The sequence below is a fragment of the Callorhinus ursinus genome, unplaced genomic scaffold, assembly GCF_003265705.2.
Source record: "Callorhinus ursinus isolate GAN/ISIS: 27379988/994484 unplaced genomic scaffold, GSC_fseal_2.0 scaffold17, whole genome shotgun sequence".
Classification (NCBI taxonomy): domain Eukaryota; kingdom Metazoa; phylum Chordata; class Mammalia; order Carnivora; family Otariidae; genus Callorhinus; species Callorhinus ursinus.
In genome coordinates this window covers 16,597,675-16,614,700 of record NW_027397079.1, presented here as the reverse complement: position 1 = coordinate 16,614,700, position 17,026 = coordinate 16,597,675, and the positions used below count along the sequence as shown (strand labels likewise).

The 17,026-nt window shown below is 38.3% G+C and overlaps 1 protein-coding gene across 2 annotated transcripts in view; it reads left to right on the top strand.

Moving 5' to 3' along the window:
• Positions 1 to 17,026, top strand: part of PDLIM3 (PDZ and LIM domain 3) — a 30,667-nt gene that overhangs the window by 12,140 nt on the left and 1,501 nt on the right. Inside the window, exons 4-7 of one of the 2 annotated variants that reach the window (XM_025886083.2) lie at positions 7,330 to 7,397; positions 12,319 to 12,582; positions 14,210 to 14,340; positions 16,156 to 16,267. In XM_025886083.2, coding sequence (XP_025741868.1) covers positions 7,330 to 7,397; positions 12,319 to 12,582; positions 14,210 to 14,340; positions 16,156 to 16,267 — 575 coding nt within the window. Of the gene's footprint in view, positions 1 to 6,770; positions 6,959 to 7,329; positions 7,398 to 12,318; positions 12,583 to 14,209; positions 14,341 to 16,155; positions 16,268 to 17,026 lie in introns of both variants that reach the window. The other variant, XM_025886084.2, reaches the window with a different exon arrangement.

Below are 17,026 nucleotides of genomic sequence, written 5' to 3'. Positions count from 1 at the left end.
TGGGAAAATGTAATTAAGACAAGGATTTTAGAACCTCTCCTTAGCCAGAAGTTTCCCAAGTTTAGAGAGACAGATATATAAATTGAGTATCCCTTTTTAAACAAGTATTCATGCTAAGTGGATTAAATATTCCCAAACTGTAGTGTTCCTATATATCTATTGAAAATGCATTGAGAACATATTTGTGACTTATGCTTCAGCAGCATTTCCCTTATCCAGGATCACCAACTCCTGAATTTGTTCTTCCAGTTTTCCACTTTCTCCATAAATTTACCTCTACTTTCTCCTTGATAAAATACACTTAGAGTAACACGTACCTGTATCTCGTAGGGCTTCTCAAAGATTTAAATACAATTCTATAGAAAAAGAACTTGGCACATCGAATTGCTCCTAGAGGTACTCAATTTTGTGGGAGCTCTTGGTAACACTGGTATGGTACCTACCCCCTCCCACCAGGCTGGCCTTTCCTGACAGTGAAATGGGAGGCTGCCCATGTGACAGGACTTCCTGGACACCAGGAACGCTTTCCACATTACTACTACATGGGTCCTTACAAATTGCTTTGGATTAAAACTTTACTTTCAGTTCAGATAACATCCCCCCAGGAGAAGAAACATCCTGAGTGGCTTAACCTTTAGAGGGCATGAGTTTATTAGATCCTTGCCCTAGACTTTTGACTGGAGGAGAGGAGGAGGCTGAGCCTAAAAATCACTAAGAGCAAAGGAGGAGAAAACAGGCCCCAAAGCGAGTGAGCAGAGTACGGACTATCCGTGAAGGCGGGAGCTGCTGTGTCTGTCTGTTCTCTGTACTCGGGAGTCTCCCGGCATGGCGCATAGCAAGCGCTCGATAAATAGCTGATGAGTGAAAGGAACTGGAGGTTCTACTGATAAACTGCATTTTCTAACACTGCCCAGGACCACCCCTGGGACCCAGTTCTCAGAATGGTGCTCGGCTGCCACCAGCCCCCGCTGCTGCATGGTAAGAGTGCAGGTTGAATGCGATTTAGGTCAGGTCAGAGCTCAGCTCTCCAGGAAGAGTGAGTGAAAGATAAAATAGACAAGCCAGGTAATAAATGTGGTGAAAGGGGTCTGAATGCTGGTGGTGGCTTACCGCCTGGCATCGGAGGTGGATTGGTGAATAATAACACCTCCAATCAACATTATCTTTGATAGAAGAAAAAACTGGACGGAGAAAAAGCAAAGCTCTCCAGGCAGAGCTATCACTTGCAGATTGTCCTTTGCAGTAATGCCCAAGCCCACCAGCTTCCTCCCACCTTCATTGACTCATCACTTAGAGGCAACACATGAGAAAAAGAGATCATGTGGTGTTTTAAAAAACAACGGGAAGAAGTGAAAGTTTAAGGCTCATACATATGCATTGATTGACTACGCAATCTCTTATTCCCACCAGGACAAAATGGATAAAATTCTGAATTTCCTTGCTGTATATAGTACACATCCAAAATTGTACTGCACCCTTTTGCAAATTATTCATTCATTCATTCATTCAAAATTTCTCCTAATTTTTAAAATTCAATTTCACCAATATGAGATGCTAAGATATAGGGCCAAGGAGACAGATCTGACCAAAGCACCAGATCCCCAGTGATCCCTGACCATGTTGCAGTGCCTGGCATGTGGGTGACTCAGCAAGTATGTATTAAGCACGGGCTGAGCTTAGACCAAGATGGGAGCCTGTGTTTTGCTAACATCTCTCCAGAATTGGCGTCTAAGGGCCAACTGTTTGAGTTTCATTCTCGAAGAAACCCCTTTTATCAATCTACAAGTACTAACGTATGACCACGATTATCCCAAGAACTGGATTTTTAAAAACAGCCCCAATTTTAAGTGCTCTGGCCTCTCATCAATCATGTATTAGCCCACATGTCCTATATTTTGAGGTTAGGCAATATGGACATGTATGATAGTACAAATGGGGAAAAGATAGAGAATGAGATAGGTTTGAAAAAAAAAAAAAAGGTGAAGATTGGGTTAAAGGCTCCAGAAGCCAGTCAGATGGAGCCTTTGAACATTCCTTTAGTTTGAGTCATGACTAATTCTTACTGGCACCTCCTCCAAAGAGGCCTGTGTTTGAAGGTCTCAGAGATAAGAACCATTTCAATTCTTCCCCTAATGGGCCAAAGGATACCTGCCCTTAGGATCCTCAGGCCAGGTTTCTGCATGATCAGTTCACATAACTCGGCACTTCAGAACGGACATGCCCTACAAACATAGCTAAACTCCAGCATGACCCTTGCTATCCGAAGCGCCAAAGCATGAACTTAACAAAAGGCAGCGATTAAAAGAAAAAAATACAAACAGTGAAATTAACTTGTAGCATGAGAGTGGAGAAAAAGCTAAACTGAGGTTACGTTTGTCTTCTTATTTTATCTTTTTGTTAACACAAGCCAGGCAAAAAGAGGTCTTGCAAAGAGAGGTCTTCCCCCACCCCCACCCCAAACGTGGGAACTCTGCAAATGAAGCAACTTTCTGGGCAATAAAGATGTGTCCATCTGAGAAACACATGCCATTAATATATCATGTTTTCAGATGCTACTGTAGATGAAAAGAAAAGGCCATTGAGCAATACAATATTTGAGTTCTTGTTTCTCAACCCAAGTAAAACTTTAACTGCAAGTTTTGTGACCTTTGCTATTGGAATATAATACTCTTCCATTTTAAAAATAATATATATCCACTGGGGGAAAAGCTCATTATATCCTACCATTTAAACCCAGCCACAAAACAAAATGTTAGTGTATTTCTTTCCAGTTTTTTCCCTGTGCATAGGTTTAGGCTTTGGGAACTTTTTCTTACACAGTTATAGTAATAATTGACATGAAATTTTAACACCCGGTTTTTTTTATTTGTCCATGTTTTTATTAAATACTCAAATTTTGTTTTTATCAGGATAGACTTGAATCTTAGGCTTAAATAGAACCTTAGAAGTTATTCCTAGCCATTGAATAAATGTTACCTGTTTATAAAAAGTTATATATTTATATATAAAAAGTTATTCCCAGCCATTGAATAAATGCCTTCTATACAATCCTGAACACGGCCTATGAGCAGACATATGCGTTTTCCTATACAAAGCATTATTGCTCTAGACTAAAGGTATGTTTTTAGAGCTCTGTGTCCTTCTCCAAAGCTGCCATTCTCAAATAAAACATTACCCTCCTCTTTGTTTAATGGTAGTTAACTCAAAATTATAATGTAGCTATCCCATACAGGAAAGATGCTTTTCAGAAACAAAATCATTCTTTCCTAAAAGAGAAGATAGCTGTGTCTATTTCCATAAAAGGACTGCATCCCTGCCACAGAAGATTTGATAATAAAGATGTATAGGAACAACACACAAAATCAAGTGAGGTACGGGTTAAAGTTGTTTATATTTTCAACATATACCTTTATCCTGCAATTTGTTGATAACTGGAAGGTGGACTACAGAAAACAAGGTTTCTTAAACCCCGTTTCCCCAAACTCTCCCCCTTTTATATATGGGAAACACTTGAAACAGATTGCTGAGTAAAAAAATTGTAAGGGTGACTTTATTTTTCATTTGAGGGGTGAGCAAGAGGTAGGGGTGGTGATTGTTCGTAAATTCCAAACATGATAAAATACTGTCAGTTACTCAGTGTGGCTTGGTCAAGTATATGATCGCTTGGTATAGTTTGTTTACCTTATTTCACCACCACTGTTTTTATAAATAAATAAATACATAAATACATATACGCACATCATCGAACATGTTGTTTCTGTTGGAGCATTGCCTCAGTTCTTGGACTGACTATCTCTGGACAACTACTTCCAGTAAAAAATTGAAAGGTGGACGTGTCTTTGAATGCTGTCATTGCTGAGGTTATTCTAAGGGCTTGGGAGATGGTTGTCAAGACCCGCATTCTCCCCGATATCAGCAAATCTCTCTATCCAGTTACCTAGCTTGGACTCTGGCAGCTCGAGGATTTTATGAATTCAAAATATTATTCCTTAATATAAGCTCCTAACATTTAAAAAATACTATTGAAAATGCATTAATTAGGGGTAGTGATTACTTATTGAATTCCTAAGAGATGAGAATCATTTGGATGCTATTGTCTGGGAAAAATAAACACAAGAGCTGGACTACATTGACTGGTATATAATTTTTTTTTTACTGGTATTTTCTGATACTAATGATTTTCCTGAAAAAGTAAAAAGGAATTAAAGTGGAATAGCAAACTTCTCATTGGTTTTGTCTCTTGATTCAGTTTGACCATCAACAGTGATGTAAGATTTGGATAGAATGTTGCCTCTCCGTGCCATACTTAAATGTTTACCTTTGATGTATATACTTTATTGTGCTTTTTTTTTGGAATGACTCTAGCAGCTCATAAACTAATGCTTTGCAAAGCCTAAATACAAATGTTTGAAGGCTATCTTAGAAACACTTCCTTTTATGATCCTTTTATGATTATGTGCAGAAAATAGAAGGTTTTTTTATTATTTTAACAAATTACCATTTGTAACTTTTGCAATATATAATCCAAAATGAAAACAGCAAAGGAAAAGCTTGGAGCTCATTAACTCATATGCTGTTTTTTGGAAGCACTACTAGAGATTACTAGTGCATAAATATTTCCAGAGAAGTTGCCTCATTTATAGGACAGTCACCATCCATGTTTATTTATCATTTTAAGACTAAGAAGCAGTAAGGGTGGAGACATTTTCCCCGTAAAACCATCATATGACATTAACTAATTTTTATAATTTTAATTCTATTTACCAAGATCTCTAAGGTATAGTTAAATTAAAAGAAAAACATTTTTTTAATTCCACAAAGCTTGAGTCCTTCAGTTCTGCCTGATTCACTCATTAGATTAGCCTGAGAAATTTAAAATACACCAAAACTAAATGAGGCAATTAGCCTTCTGTCTTCTTTCATACCAAAAAGAGTAACAAAGGTTTGAATCATGGCCACTGTCATTACTTACAATTATTTCCAGTTCACTTTTTTCATACCATAATAATGGCTAATCAGAATGGTGAATCATAAAAACCCAATCAAACTTCATTATTAAATCAGCCAAAACAACCAGACGGTACCACTACATCAATGTTTGACTACACACGTTTTCACAGGTTGTGGGATTCAGCGTTTTCCTAAAGCCAAATTTGGTTGTTTTGGTCATTCTGCCACCTAATAAGGGCAGCTATCTTGTCACTCAGCCAGCTCATAGGCAGCGAGCCACTCTTCTGGAGGTAAAAATAATGAATCAGTAAGGTATTAGTCAAGCCAACAATGCTCTAGGATCACAGACTATTGTATTCAACTCAGACCTTTTCAAGTTCAAGAGGCTGTTATACTCGGCTGTCTGAGGTTGAGAGAAAAGCTGCTCTCCACCACCTCACTGATTTTCAGGTTCCATGAGATTTGGGGCTGCTGGAGTCAAAGACTCCGCTAGTATTTGAAGCTGCACCTCACTTCCTTTTATAACTGCCAGCAGACCTGGATGGAGGAACAGGGACTATCTGTGATGACTGCCTGCTCAGAACCAAAATGAAGCATTCTGTGGCATGGGTCCCTCCAGGAATTTGTTGGTGTTCTCAAGCACAAGAGTCTGTGTTGCAAAACTCTGGTTCCACCCCCTAAGAAAGGAAGACAGTCTCTTTTCCTAACAGAAAAGCACCATCCCGCAATTTATTCATTTGTAATGACAAGGAGGGAAAAAAATGACATGAGCAAGAATATCACAAGACCTTTTTATTTTTTAATAAAAACAGCCTCTTTTCAGTAACATTTCAAAGATTCATAAATGTTTGTACTAGTTGAAATCTGTGTGAAAAACTGGTGGCACATTCACAAAAGTAAATGAAGTCGATGTGACTGTGTGAGTGAAAATATTGGAAAGAGTTATCTTACTGATCCTGCCAAATGAAAAGATTTGGAAAGAGAATCAGCTTGTGTGTATTTAGCCTTCCCTTTTGGTTTTCTTCTGTTGCTTAGAAGAAAAACGTATTTAATGACTTTACAAAATTATAAATCTATATAAAAATTGGAAAACCTGCTCTCATAGGGAAAAATCATCTTTTAATTCTTATTATTTGTTCTAAATTTAAGGTTAGACCTTAATGCAAATTAAAAGAATTTTGTTTTTTACTAATGATGTACTATATGTGGGCTAACTGAATTTAAATTTTGAAAAAAATAATTTTGTTTTTTGTGGTAGGTATTAAGAAAAAAGAAAATTTTACTTGGGTTAGTTAAAGGGATTCAGTGTAGTCATTCACAAATGCTCCCTCTCTTTCTGGTTGTTTCCCTCCTCCATTTCATAAAATGGAGTAACTTTTACGAAGATAAGAGCTCTCTATTAATAGAAGAGAAAGCAAAAGTAAGTTCTACTTGAGGAAATGTGAAGTATAATAATTATTCTAAGCCCCAAATCTCATTTCTGACACAGAATTTCTGTCTTCAAGGGAGTCATATGAGAATTTCTTAAAAGCTATAGATGTAAAAAGTCATTAGGGCCAGACGAAAGGTATAATGTTCGAATTATTTTATAATATTTAAATAAGATCAATTCCTTTGCACCATTTGGTAGCTGAGTACAGCACATGTAAAGTTCACGGAAAACCTAGAAAGGTTTATATTCACCTCCTCCTTTAACCTTGCCATGAATCTTGCAGTAGGGTAAAGAAGCCTTGATTAACAATAGTGATGCTGTTGGTTTGCTCATTAACGGCTTTCTTGTGCATTCTGTGGCTCTGTGTATTTTGTCTGCCATTGTACAGGAGTTCAAACCTATTGGTACCGCGCACAACAGAAGGGCCCAGCCTTTTGTTGCAGCAGCAAACATTGATGACAAAAGACAGGTAGTGAGTGCTTCCTATAACTCACCAATTGGGCTCTATTCAACTAGCAATATACAAGATGCACTTCACGGACAGCTGCGAGGTCTCATTCCTAGTTCGCCTCAAAAGTAAGTATCCGACTGGGTTTCCGGCCACCATGCTCTTAACATTGATAGTACGGTTTCTTTTCCTTTCAAAAGTTCAGCTCTTGCTGTTTTATTTTTACTTTCCTGAAGGCACGATCAGATTTTTAGCTTAAAGACAAGCATCTAGAACATGGTTCTAATGTTCTGGAGTCCAATCTGCCAGTTCCTGAACGTTTCTAGTGAACAGATGCTTAAAATGAAGAAATCACTCTGGTTCCATTGTCACCCTTCTTAGTCATGTCACTATTTGGTGGTAAATAATCCTCTCTGTACAATTATCATTCATTTACTTTTATCTTTAAAAAAAAAAACTATCTTCCACTGAGGAACTTTTTAACCCTTTGTTTTTACAGGATGTGAACTACTTTGAACACAAGCACAATATTCGGCCCAAACCTTTCATAATCCCAGGCCGAAGCAGGTCATAAGCTCTGAGATTTTGGTGTCTGGAGTGCATGTTTCTTTAATAAATCCTTACTAATCACTAAGAAGAGTAACACATAGGTGTTTGGAGTGACTCTGTTCATCCTGAAGCTTATTTCAAAAGCAAAAGAAACAAACTCACTTCACAGAGCAGAGGAAGCCACTAACCTCCATTTCTGAGAATAAATACTGACAAGATTATAGAGTTGTGAAAAGTTAGGCAATCACCACACGTATATTTATAACTAATACCCCTGCTGTTCTGAGGAGCCCATCCAGAACACAGTGACCTTTGAAGCAGGCAGGTGTACCCCATTCCCAGGTCAGGAAGGCCCAGCCAGCAGAAACAAACCTGGAAACCCGCCCCAAGTCAGGAGTAAGGAAGCAGGTGGGGCCCAGCGGGAGTGCTGGCGAAGCTCTCTATGTCGGACATTCTCCGAACAGCCCACCTCAACACCTGCACCTCACTGCACCGTCGGCCTGCTGGGTGATCCCACTCGTTCTAGCTCTTACATAAAAATAACTCTGCATTCTTATGGATCCTTACAAAGAAAGAGAGGCCACTTGAAAAGGAACTTTTCCACGCGGGAGAATATAAGGAAAGAGTTGGGAGAGAGGGAGATATGTTGGTTACCCCTCATGGATAACTGTGTGCACACTGCAACAAGAATGAGCAAGCTCTTCATGGCTGTCAATCAGAGAAAGAGATCATCTTCAGATGATCCTTTTCAAATAAATATCTTCTCTAGAAATTGTACTTCAGCCTAAGGAGGGGAAATTAAGGCCCTGTGTTAGCACATTGGGAAAGAGTGACTTTAGGAAACCGCAAACCCATTCCTCTGACCTCAGCCACATTAGTCAGCCCCGAGGAAAGAAGGTGGTGGTTAGGATTATTGACTAATGATCTATATCCAGTGTCCCAAACCAGCGGCCCCTCCGATTTATTGACAGTGTTTTACATAATCCTCCCGTTGTTAAAAAAAAAAATGAACTTAGTAAATGCCTTAAGATGGAACATCTACTCTCCATCCTGTCAAAATGCCCATCATTCCTGATACCTGGCCCATTTTCATACATGGGTAACCCTGCTAGCCCCTGGGGGTATCCAAGTTTATGATACGTGCTCTGGATGGTCAGTCATCAATTGATATATGATCTCCTTATGCAGGCCTTTCCATAAACTGGAGTCAGGGCCAGAGGATTATCTCAAAATAAGCTGGACAATTTTGTGATACCAGACTCAGACAGAAGCAATAGAGTGGAAAATCAGGAGATGATGCTAAAAAGGCAGTGACTACCAAGTACATCTTCCCCCACTAGAATGGAGCACCTTCCATCTTCCCAGCACCTAGAAACAAGGCTGGGACAGACTAAATGCTCCATAAATGTTCATTAGATAAAGGAACAAAATCCTAAGAGTACCTGATAATATTTTCTGATGGCAAGAAGAAACAAAACTATCATCCCTCTCTCATACATGCAATTCTGCACAAGCCTTTTTTACTTCTCTTTTTCATTCTCTGGTTCCCATTCCATTTTCCTCTGAATCGTCTCCTGATTTTTCCACATTCAATAGCTTCCCAGCCCCACCCTGATATCATAACACTAGATTAAGAGTAAAAATGCTATGTTACTATTGAATAAATATATATACAACTTTCTAAAGAAGCATCGTAAAATTAATACACTTGCATTCTTTTGAGGTTGGTTTAACTCTGAGTTCACTAATCTGAACTACAGGACTTCAGGAGGGCATTAGAGTGACACAGATCTTGCCTTTGCTAAAGACCAGTAACACATTTAATTTTATAAAAATTCAGGGAATTTTTATAATTCAGACAGATTTAGGTAGCTAATGGCCTTCTTTTATATTTGCATTTTAATTCAAAAATGGTAATAGTGGGTGCCTGGGTGGCTCAGTTGGTTAAGCGACTGCCTTCGGCTCAGGTCATGATCCTGGAGTCCCGGGATCGAGTCCCGCATCGGGCTCCCTGCTCAGCGGGGAGTCTGCTTCTCCCTCTGACCCTCTTCCCTCTCGTGCTCTCTATCTCTCATTCTCTCTCAAATAAATAAATAAAATCTTTAAAAAAAATGGTAATAGTAACAAGCCCCTCATACTTTTGTCATTGTAAGCTGCCTTTTCAGTATAGCTGAATTTGGGAGAGGAGAGAGGAGGAACAGGGATGAAAGACAGGCACCAGCATTTAATCTTAAAGAATTGTAAAAATGCCTCTACTACCTTTCCTTTCTTCCTGTGTCCTCTCACTATTTGCTCTAGCTTCTGAATTCCTTGTTCTTACCAAATGATTCTTTTGTCATGGTGGAATTTGAGGTGGCTATCCACCAAGCTACAACTACACAACAATGAACAGTTTTTTTAATCAGAAGTAAGTGGGAGATGCTAAATTGTTAATATGTTAATCTCCCTAGGGCCTTACTGATAGTTATGGTTCTTTTAATTATTTCATAATTGAATCATATTAGAAAGTCAGTATTTTCATATGCAAATATGTAAATTTAAAAACTTTATTTTATAGATCCAAATGATAAAATAGAATCTTGTGAGTGGTTTTTGGACAGGTCACATCAAGAAGTTCATCCCAAAAAGCCTATACAGGCCAGGGAAATTAGTTCTCTGTCTGATGATCTATAGAGGCAAGAAGTAGTTGAGTGTATCATCAAGCTTACAAGTGGTCTTGCCAAGTCATTAAGTCAAAGTCAAGAAATCTCATTAGTACCTACCTTTTCAGTCACAGGAATAGGTCATGGTGACCCATGATACTACCCACAGTGACTGGAGTCCATGAAAACTATTTATTTAAATCATCAGTTCAAGAGATCTTGTAAAACTGCCCCAGAAATTTATAAAAGGTCATTCGTGTTTGCTTAGGGTTTACTTCCTATCTCGTCAATAACTATGGGCCCCTAAATAGAATGATAAAGAAGCGAGGCTATAGAAGACACAATACTTGCTTAAATAAAATGATATACACAAACATGCTATGTACAAGATTACTAATTACAACTACAAAATAAGGCCTATCTGTAAGTTCTGACTGCTCATAGTTTATCTATCTACTCTACGTCTAGCTCTATGCCTGGCACACAGTAGGGTCAGAGTACCTATAAATGCTTGCTGACAAGGTTCACTATTTTAAGCCCAACTCTCCCAAGATTTAACTCAGTGTTTCAAATCCCAATATTACAATTTAATATGCTTCATTGCACTTAGGATAAATCAATATAATCCTGAGTAAACTGCCCTATAACTGAAAATTTACTTTTATTTTTTACCAACTGAGGTCAACTTCAAGAGCTAGTAAAGTGTTGAGCTTACAAAAATGGTAAATAAGCCAGTGGGCATTTTGTTGTGATTAACCAATTTAGAGATTAGGTTTTAAATAGGCTCTCAACAGCCAGGAAGTGAAGGAGCACATCCATATGTACTCGCCTCATTTAGGTCATGCAGGTGGTTGAAATGGATAACACAAGACAAAAAAATTTAAATCCATTTTGTGACATGGGTTGTCCAGACTAAGCAGGCTACAACATTGATGAAGTCAACAAAATCAATGTCCAATATCCTTTTGGTTTTTGCTGTCTACATGGGGCTAAGTTTAGCATTAGTAGCCCTAGAGAGTAAATGCAAGAGTCATACTTAAGCCCTAAGAGAAAATGGACTTTAAGATAAACACATCATATAAATTGTTCTCTGTCTGGAGTTTATAGCAACACTAACCTGCAAGCATGATAGAAGTCTTCAAATACTAACATTTCTTTTACCTTAGTCTTAAATGACTGTGCTTTAAAAAAATCTCAGTATATTCCATTTTCTTGTAAAATGCATTTCTCACGCTGCACTTAAAATGCATGTAGAAAAATGACTTTAGTCATTGGTGCGTCAGCTGTAACTAGCCTCTTATCCAGATTCATAGAGAATATGAAATCTTCCTAGTTGTTCTTGAAATTGCATGACTGGCTTTTCTCCTATTTTAATAATAAGTCTCCTCAATTGATCTTTAAAAGGAAATGAGAAATATGCATGGAAATACATGTGTGCCTCCAAAATTGTTACATGAAATAGCTATGTATGAAAGAAATATAGCTTAGCCCTACGTAGTTTCCAAAGAGTCTAAGACCACCTTATTTGCCCTCTAATCAATTAATTTCAAGGTGACAAGCATTTATTGGCTGTTTCTAGAGCCTGTCTTAAATCACTGAACAGTTTATTAATGTGTATTCTTCACAAAATTAAAGAATAAAAGTAGAAAAAGTTAAAATCTTAACTGTAAGACATTTACAAAATAGCTTTAAAACATAATCTTTATCACAGAACCTTCAAGTTGCCAGTTACTATTCAATGAAAGCATAAGTGCATTTCGGAAACATACTTCTCATGAAACGTTTAGCCTAAATATCTGATTGGATCTTCAGGCTGCGTAGTCCCTTCCTAATTGTGAAGGATCATTCAGGAATATTTTGATTTTACATACTGCAGTTCATAAATGTAAAAGGACATCCAGCCAATGTCATTTCCCTGCATCATTTGTTTGTGACGTGGGCCAGTTTAAAATCGTTTGGCCTATTTTTAAAAAAGTAAAGACAGCTGCATCTTTTCTACCTCACATACAACTCTGTGTGTAACCCTCAACATGTTGCCCTGGTAGAACAGAGCCAAAAAATGCAATATCACCTGTAGTTTTTAATTTTCTTGCGCTTTTTTCAATCAGGAATTTTGAAATGTCTTCCCTTTGTAAAACACATCCTAGCCAGAAGTAACCATTTCATTTGAATTTGATTGAATTCACATCTTACTTTCTGTCTTCAATTCCTTTTAACCTTTCTGTACTTGTTCTCTGTGTTCTGTCTGGGTTTTCTGAATCCTGTGTCACCTCTGTGTCACGTGGTCATTAACACAGTGGATGCAGTACTCCGTCCGGTATTGATGGCAGCAGCGGACGTAGCACCCCTTCTTCTGTCAGTACTCTTAGTACTATTTGCCCAGGTGACTTGAAAGTTGCTGCTAAGATGGCCCCTAACATTCCTTTGGAAATGGAACTTCCCGGTGTGAAGATTGTACATGCTCAGTTTAATACACCTATGCAGTTGTACTCAGATGACAATATTATGGAAACACTTCAGGGTCAGGTTTCAACAGCTCTAGGGGAAGCACCCTCAATGAGGTAATGCGAGTCTTTTTGAACCATGGGCATATTAACTAAACACATGGGCGATGTCAACTTTACGGGTGTCTTTTAACATTGTCGTAATTGAAAGAAAGCTATGTGGAAAGCTTTAAAGAAAAAAATACTAGGGGTGTATTGCAAATATCTAGACCTAAAGATAAAAGCGATTTGAAGAATTAACTAAGTAGAGCTTTACGTGACAGAGCACAGAACAATGAAATTAGGGAAAGAACAAATGTCTATCTCCTTTAGAAAGCCACAGTGTTCTTTACAAATGTCTGGTACAATACTTTTCAAAAAAGTGACTGAGAAGCTAGTATACTCTATGCTTCTTCTTTGGGGGTCAAAAATTGGGAAAGGAATGGGTGGTTCAGAGGAATTTTAAGAGATGACACCTCTTGTCTCTTTTAATGGTAGCTTGTGGAGAGGTAATCATTTTTCCATTTAGAATTTTTATCATGAATAAAGTTTTATAACCTCAAGCTATTAATGTAAATATTTAATTTCCATTGGTCCCTATTTTGACTAATTTCTTCTTTATTATGAATATTTGCTCAAAGTACTTTTGCCATCAAGTTTTTTCAAATACAGACTTATAAGATAAAAACTTATTACTTCTTTCAGTATTATATAACCATTATATAATTATATAAAATTAAAATTTTATAATGTTTTAGAGTACTATGTAACTATATCCCAAAATAGTTCTAGGGATGAATACAATGAGATAATAAATGTGTAATGTATCTCAAAACTTTTTTGCAAAGAATTTCAGATATATAAGATGATGATTTTAAAATATGATATAGGTAGTAAAAATATGTGCAGATAGCAACTACCTTTTCTAGATAATGCAATTAAATGACATAAAATAATAAAGCATTTAGTGCCTGACGTGCAGTATTACTGAGGCATTTTCTTACTGTTCATCATGAATTATATTTGTAGAATATTAAAATAAAGCTGCTATCATTGTTATAAGTGAATTATAATGTGCCTATTAAAAAACATAATGTAATCAATATAACTGACTTATCTATGAAGGTTTCTACATTGTGTATTTTCACATACAAGTTGCATTTCTTCAATTTATAAGCAAAATTATACCTTTGTTGTTTTCGGGAGTTAACAAATTAACCCTAAAAACAAAATTAAGCCATACCTTTCAGCTTAATATCAGAAATGAATCTGAACTTTATTGACAATTTTATGACGGAGAATAATCAGACTGGGCTCACTCCTGCACTTCCTACCATGTGTATATTGTCTCTTTTATGAGAAAAGTTAATTTTGTTCACATTATAATTATATAGCCATCAGACATGAGTGTTATTTTTTTATCACTATTCCCTAACAGCCACATTGTACTTGCCCTCTAAAGTATTCTGCCAGATGGAGAAGTGCTGATGTGACTCCCAGTTTAATGAATGACATCATGAAAGTGACCCATATGAATTCATATCATATTTTTAACTGTATAGAGATTAACTTGAAAATCCTGAACCTTTGCTCAGGAGTTACTGCAAATATAGTGATTATTGCTTATCCATGTCTTGTGGCTTCTTGCACATTCCATGCCTCACAACGCTCCTGACACTGCTTCACATGCCATCCTGTGTTTCAGCGAACCCACAGCCTCGGTGCCCCCCAAGTCAGATGTGTACCGGATGCTCCATGACAATCGGAATGAGCCTGCTCAGCCTCGCCAGTCGGGCTCCTTCAGGGTGCTCCAGGAGTTAGTGAATGATGGCCCTGGTGAGCAGCCATGAATCCCTGCTGGAACAGTGTTGATGGAGGAGAGGAGAGCAAACATCCTGGGAATGAAAGACTAAAAATTGATTTAGTTCAGTGATCAAATGAATCTTTCCTCAGAAAGATTTGGATGGCGCTTGGTTTAGAAAAAGAGCTTCCAGAATGTATCCAAGTAGCCACCAACCCGGTGATAAAGGGCACCAAAGACAAATTCCATCCATAGTAGTCAAGGGGCTAGTTCGGCTCAAAAATCGTAAGTTAGAATTTTAAATGGATATTGCAAAATTTCTCAGCCTCCCTCCACTCCAGGGTGTCATCATCATCAAAATTTTAAAATAACACTGAAATGACCCTTACTATGTTCCAAACCCTGTGCTAAGTACCTTGCATACTTGATCTCTTAATCCTCCCAATAACCTGTGAGATAGGAACTATTATTTTTCCCTTTTTACAAACGAGAAACTGACACACAGAGAGAGTGGATTTGTACAGAGACACAGCCAGTAAGAAGCAAGGCTGAATCTCTAGCGCACTCCTGCTGTCCTCCAGGCTCATAATCTTATCAATGTTTTTCTACCCCAAAAAGATATACACAGTCTTTTAAAAGTTGCACAAAAATGGGGCGCCTGGGTGGCTCAGTCGTTAAGCATCTGCCTTCGGCTCAGGTCATGATCCCAGGGTCCTGGGATCGAGCCCCGCATCGGGCTCCCTGCTCGGCGGGAAGCCTGCTTCTCCCTCTCCCTCTCCCCCTGCTTGTGTTCCCTCTCTCCCTGTGTCTGTCTCTCTCTGTCAAATAAATAAATAAATAAAAACTTAAAAAAAAAGTTGCACAAAAATGCAAAATGCCCTACTAAGTTGGCTATTAAAAAAAAAAAGAAACTTACAAGTGTTGGTGAGCATGTGGAAAAACTGGAACCCTTGTTCATGGTTAACGGGAATGCAAAATGGAGCAGCCACTGTGAAAACCAGGATGGCGGTTCCTCAAAAAGTTAAACACAGAAATTACCGTATTATCCAACAATTGCACTCCTGGGTATATACCCAAAGAATTGAAAGCAGGAACTCAAAGAGATACTCATACACCAGTATTCATAGCAGCTTTATCCACAATAGCCAGAAAGTGAAAACAACACATATGCCTATCAACTGATCAATGGATAAACAAAATATGGTCTATCCATCCAACAGAACATTAGTCAGCCTCAAAAATGAATCAAATTCTGATACATGCTGCAATATGGATGAACCCTGAAAACATGCTGGGGGAAATAGGCCAGACAAGAAAGATAAATCTTGCCCGCATCCACCCCTATGAGGTACCTGGAATAGGCAAGTCGTAAAGACAGAGTAGAGGTTACCAGGATCTGGGAGGAAGGGGGGATGGGAAGTTACTGCTTAATGGGTACAGAGTTTTTGTTTGGGATGATGAAAGAGTTCTGGAAAGAACTGCTGGTGCTGGTTGTACAACCTTGTCAATGTACTTACTGCTACTGAATCACACGTTGAAAAGTGGTCATTATGACCCATCGTATGTTCTGTATATTTTACCGCAATGAGAAAAAGAAAAAAAATGCCAAATGCTCTCTGATCTTTTTCGGCGTTTTATAACAGCTCCCCCCAACGACGACGACAACTTTTAAATCCTTTTTGGAAAGGCCCTACTTCAGAACAAGTGATGTTTGGATCCTCCTTTTGAGATACTAGTTCTGGCGCAAATTAAGAATTCCTTAGGTTAAAGTGCACACCTTAAAATAGAAGCGAAGTACAAACTGTAGCCAGCTGTCTGCTTGCCATAAATGGAAACACTTTGTTTTTCAGATGACCGTCCTGCTGGAACTCGGAGTGTGAGAGCTCCGGTTACCAAAGCCCACGGCAGTGCTGGCGGCGTTCAGAAGATGCCAATCTGTGACAAATGTGGGAGCGGCATCGTGTAAGTTCCAGTTTTAACCCAGGCATTCACTCTAAATCTCGGTATCCACTCTCGGTTTCTAGTCAGTGACTTGAACTATGTCCACAACATTTAGCACATTTTGACCAGAACTCCTTCAACATGCCCTAAAATTGGCATATAATGTGAGTCAGCAACAATCTGGACTTATAATTTCAGATATATTCCCATTTTAAAAAAAACTGTCCTCAAAGCATATTTTAAAAAATTGCTTCCAAGAAGCATAGCTTCACTTCAAAAAGCCTTCCCTTGGTTAATGTGTAGCCTTTAAATACTTCCTCTTTTGTATAAACTGAGGAAACCAAATATGAGGGTCATCAGGTTGTTCATGAAAACACATTATCTTTACTCAGTTCCTTAGGTTGCACAAATATTGAAGTATAACTTTTAAAAATACAGTCAGCTTCCATGTCAAGGGTCCTTGTGTTTGCACAACCACACTTGCTAGTTCAAATCTCCAAGTGACCCAGGTCACTTCAATCTCTCCACTGCAAATGCCCCACATGGCCCCTTCTCCCACCCCTTTATTCTCTGCCTCTACTATCAGCTCACACACTGCGGCACCATCTGTCCAATGATCCCGGATTCATCCTGGGAGGACAGTGGGAGAGAAGCCTGGTTAGAGCAAGGAGGGGAATGTGACAAAGAAAGAAAGAGAGAAAGAGAGAGGGAGGGAGCAAGGGAAGGAGGGAGGGAGAGAGAGGAAAGAAAGAAAGAAAGAAAGAAAGAAAGAAAGAAAGA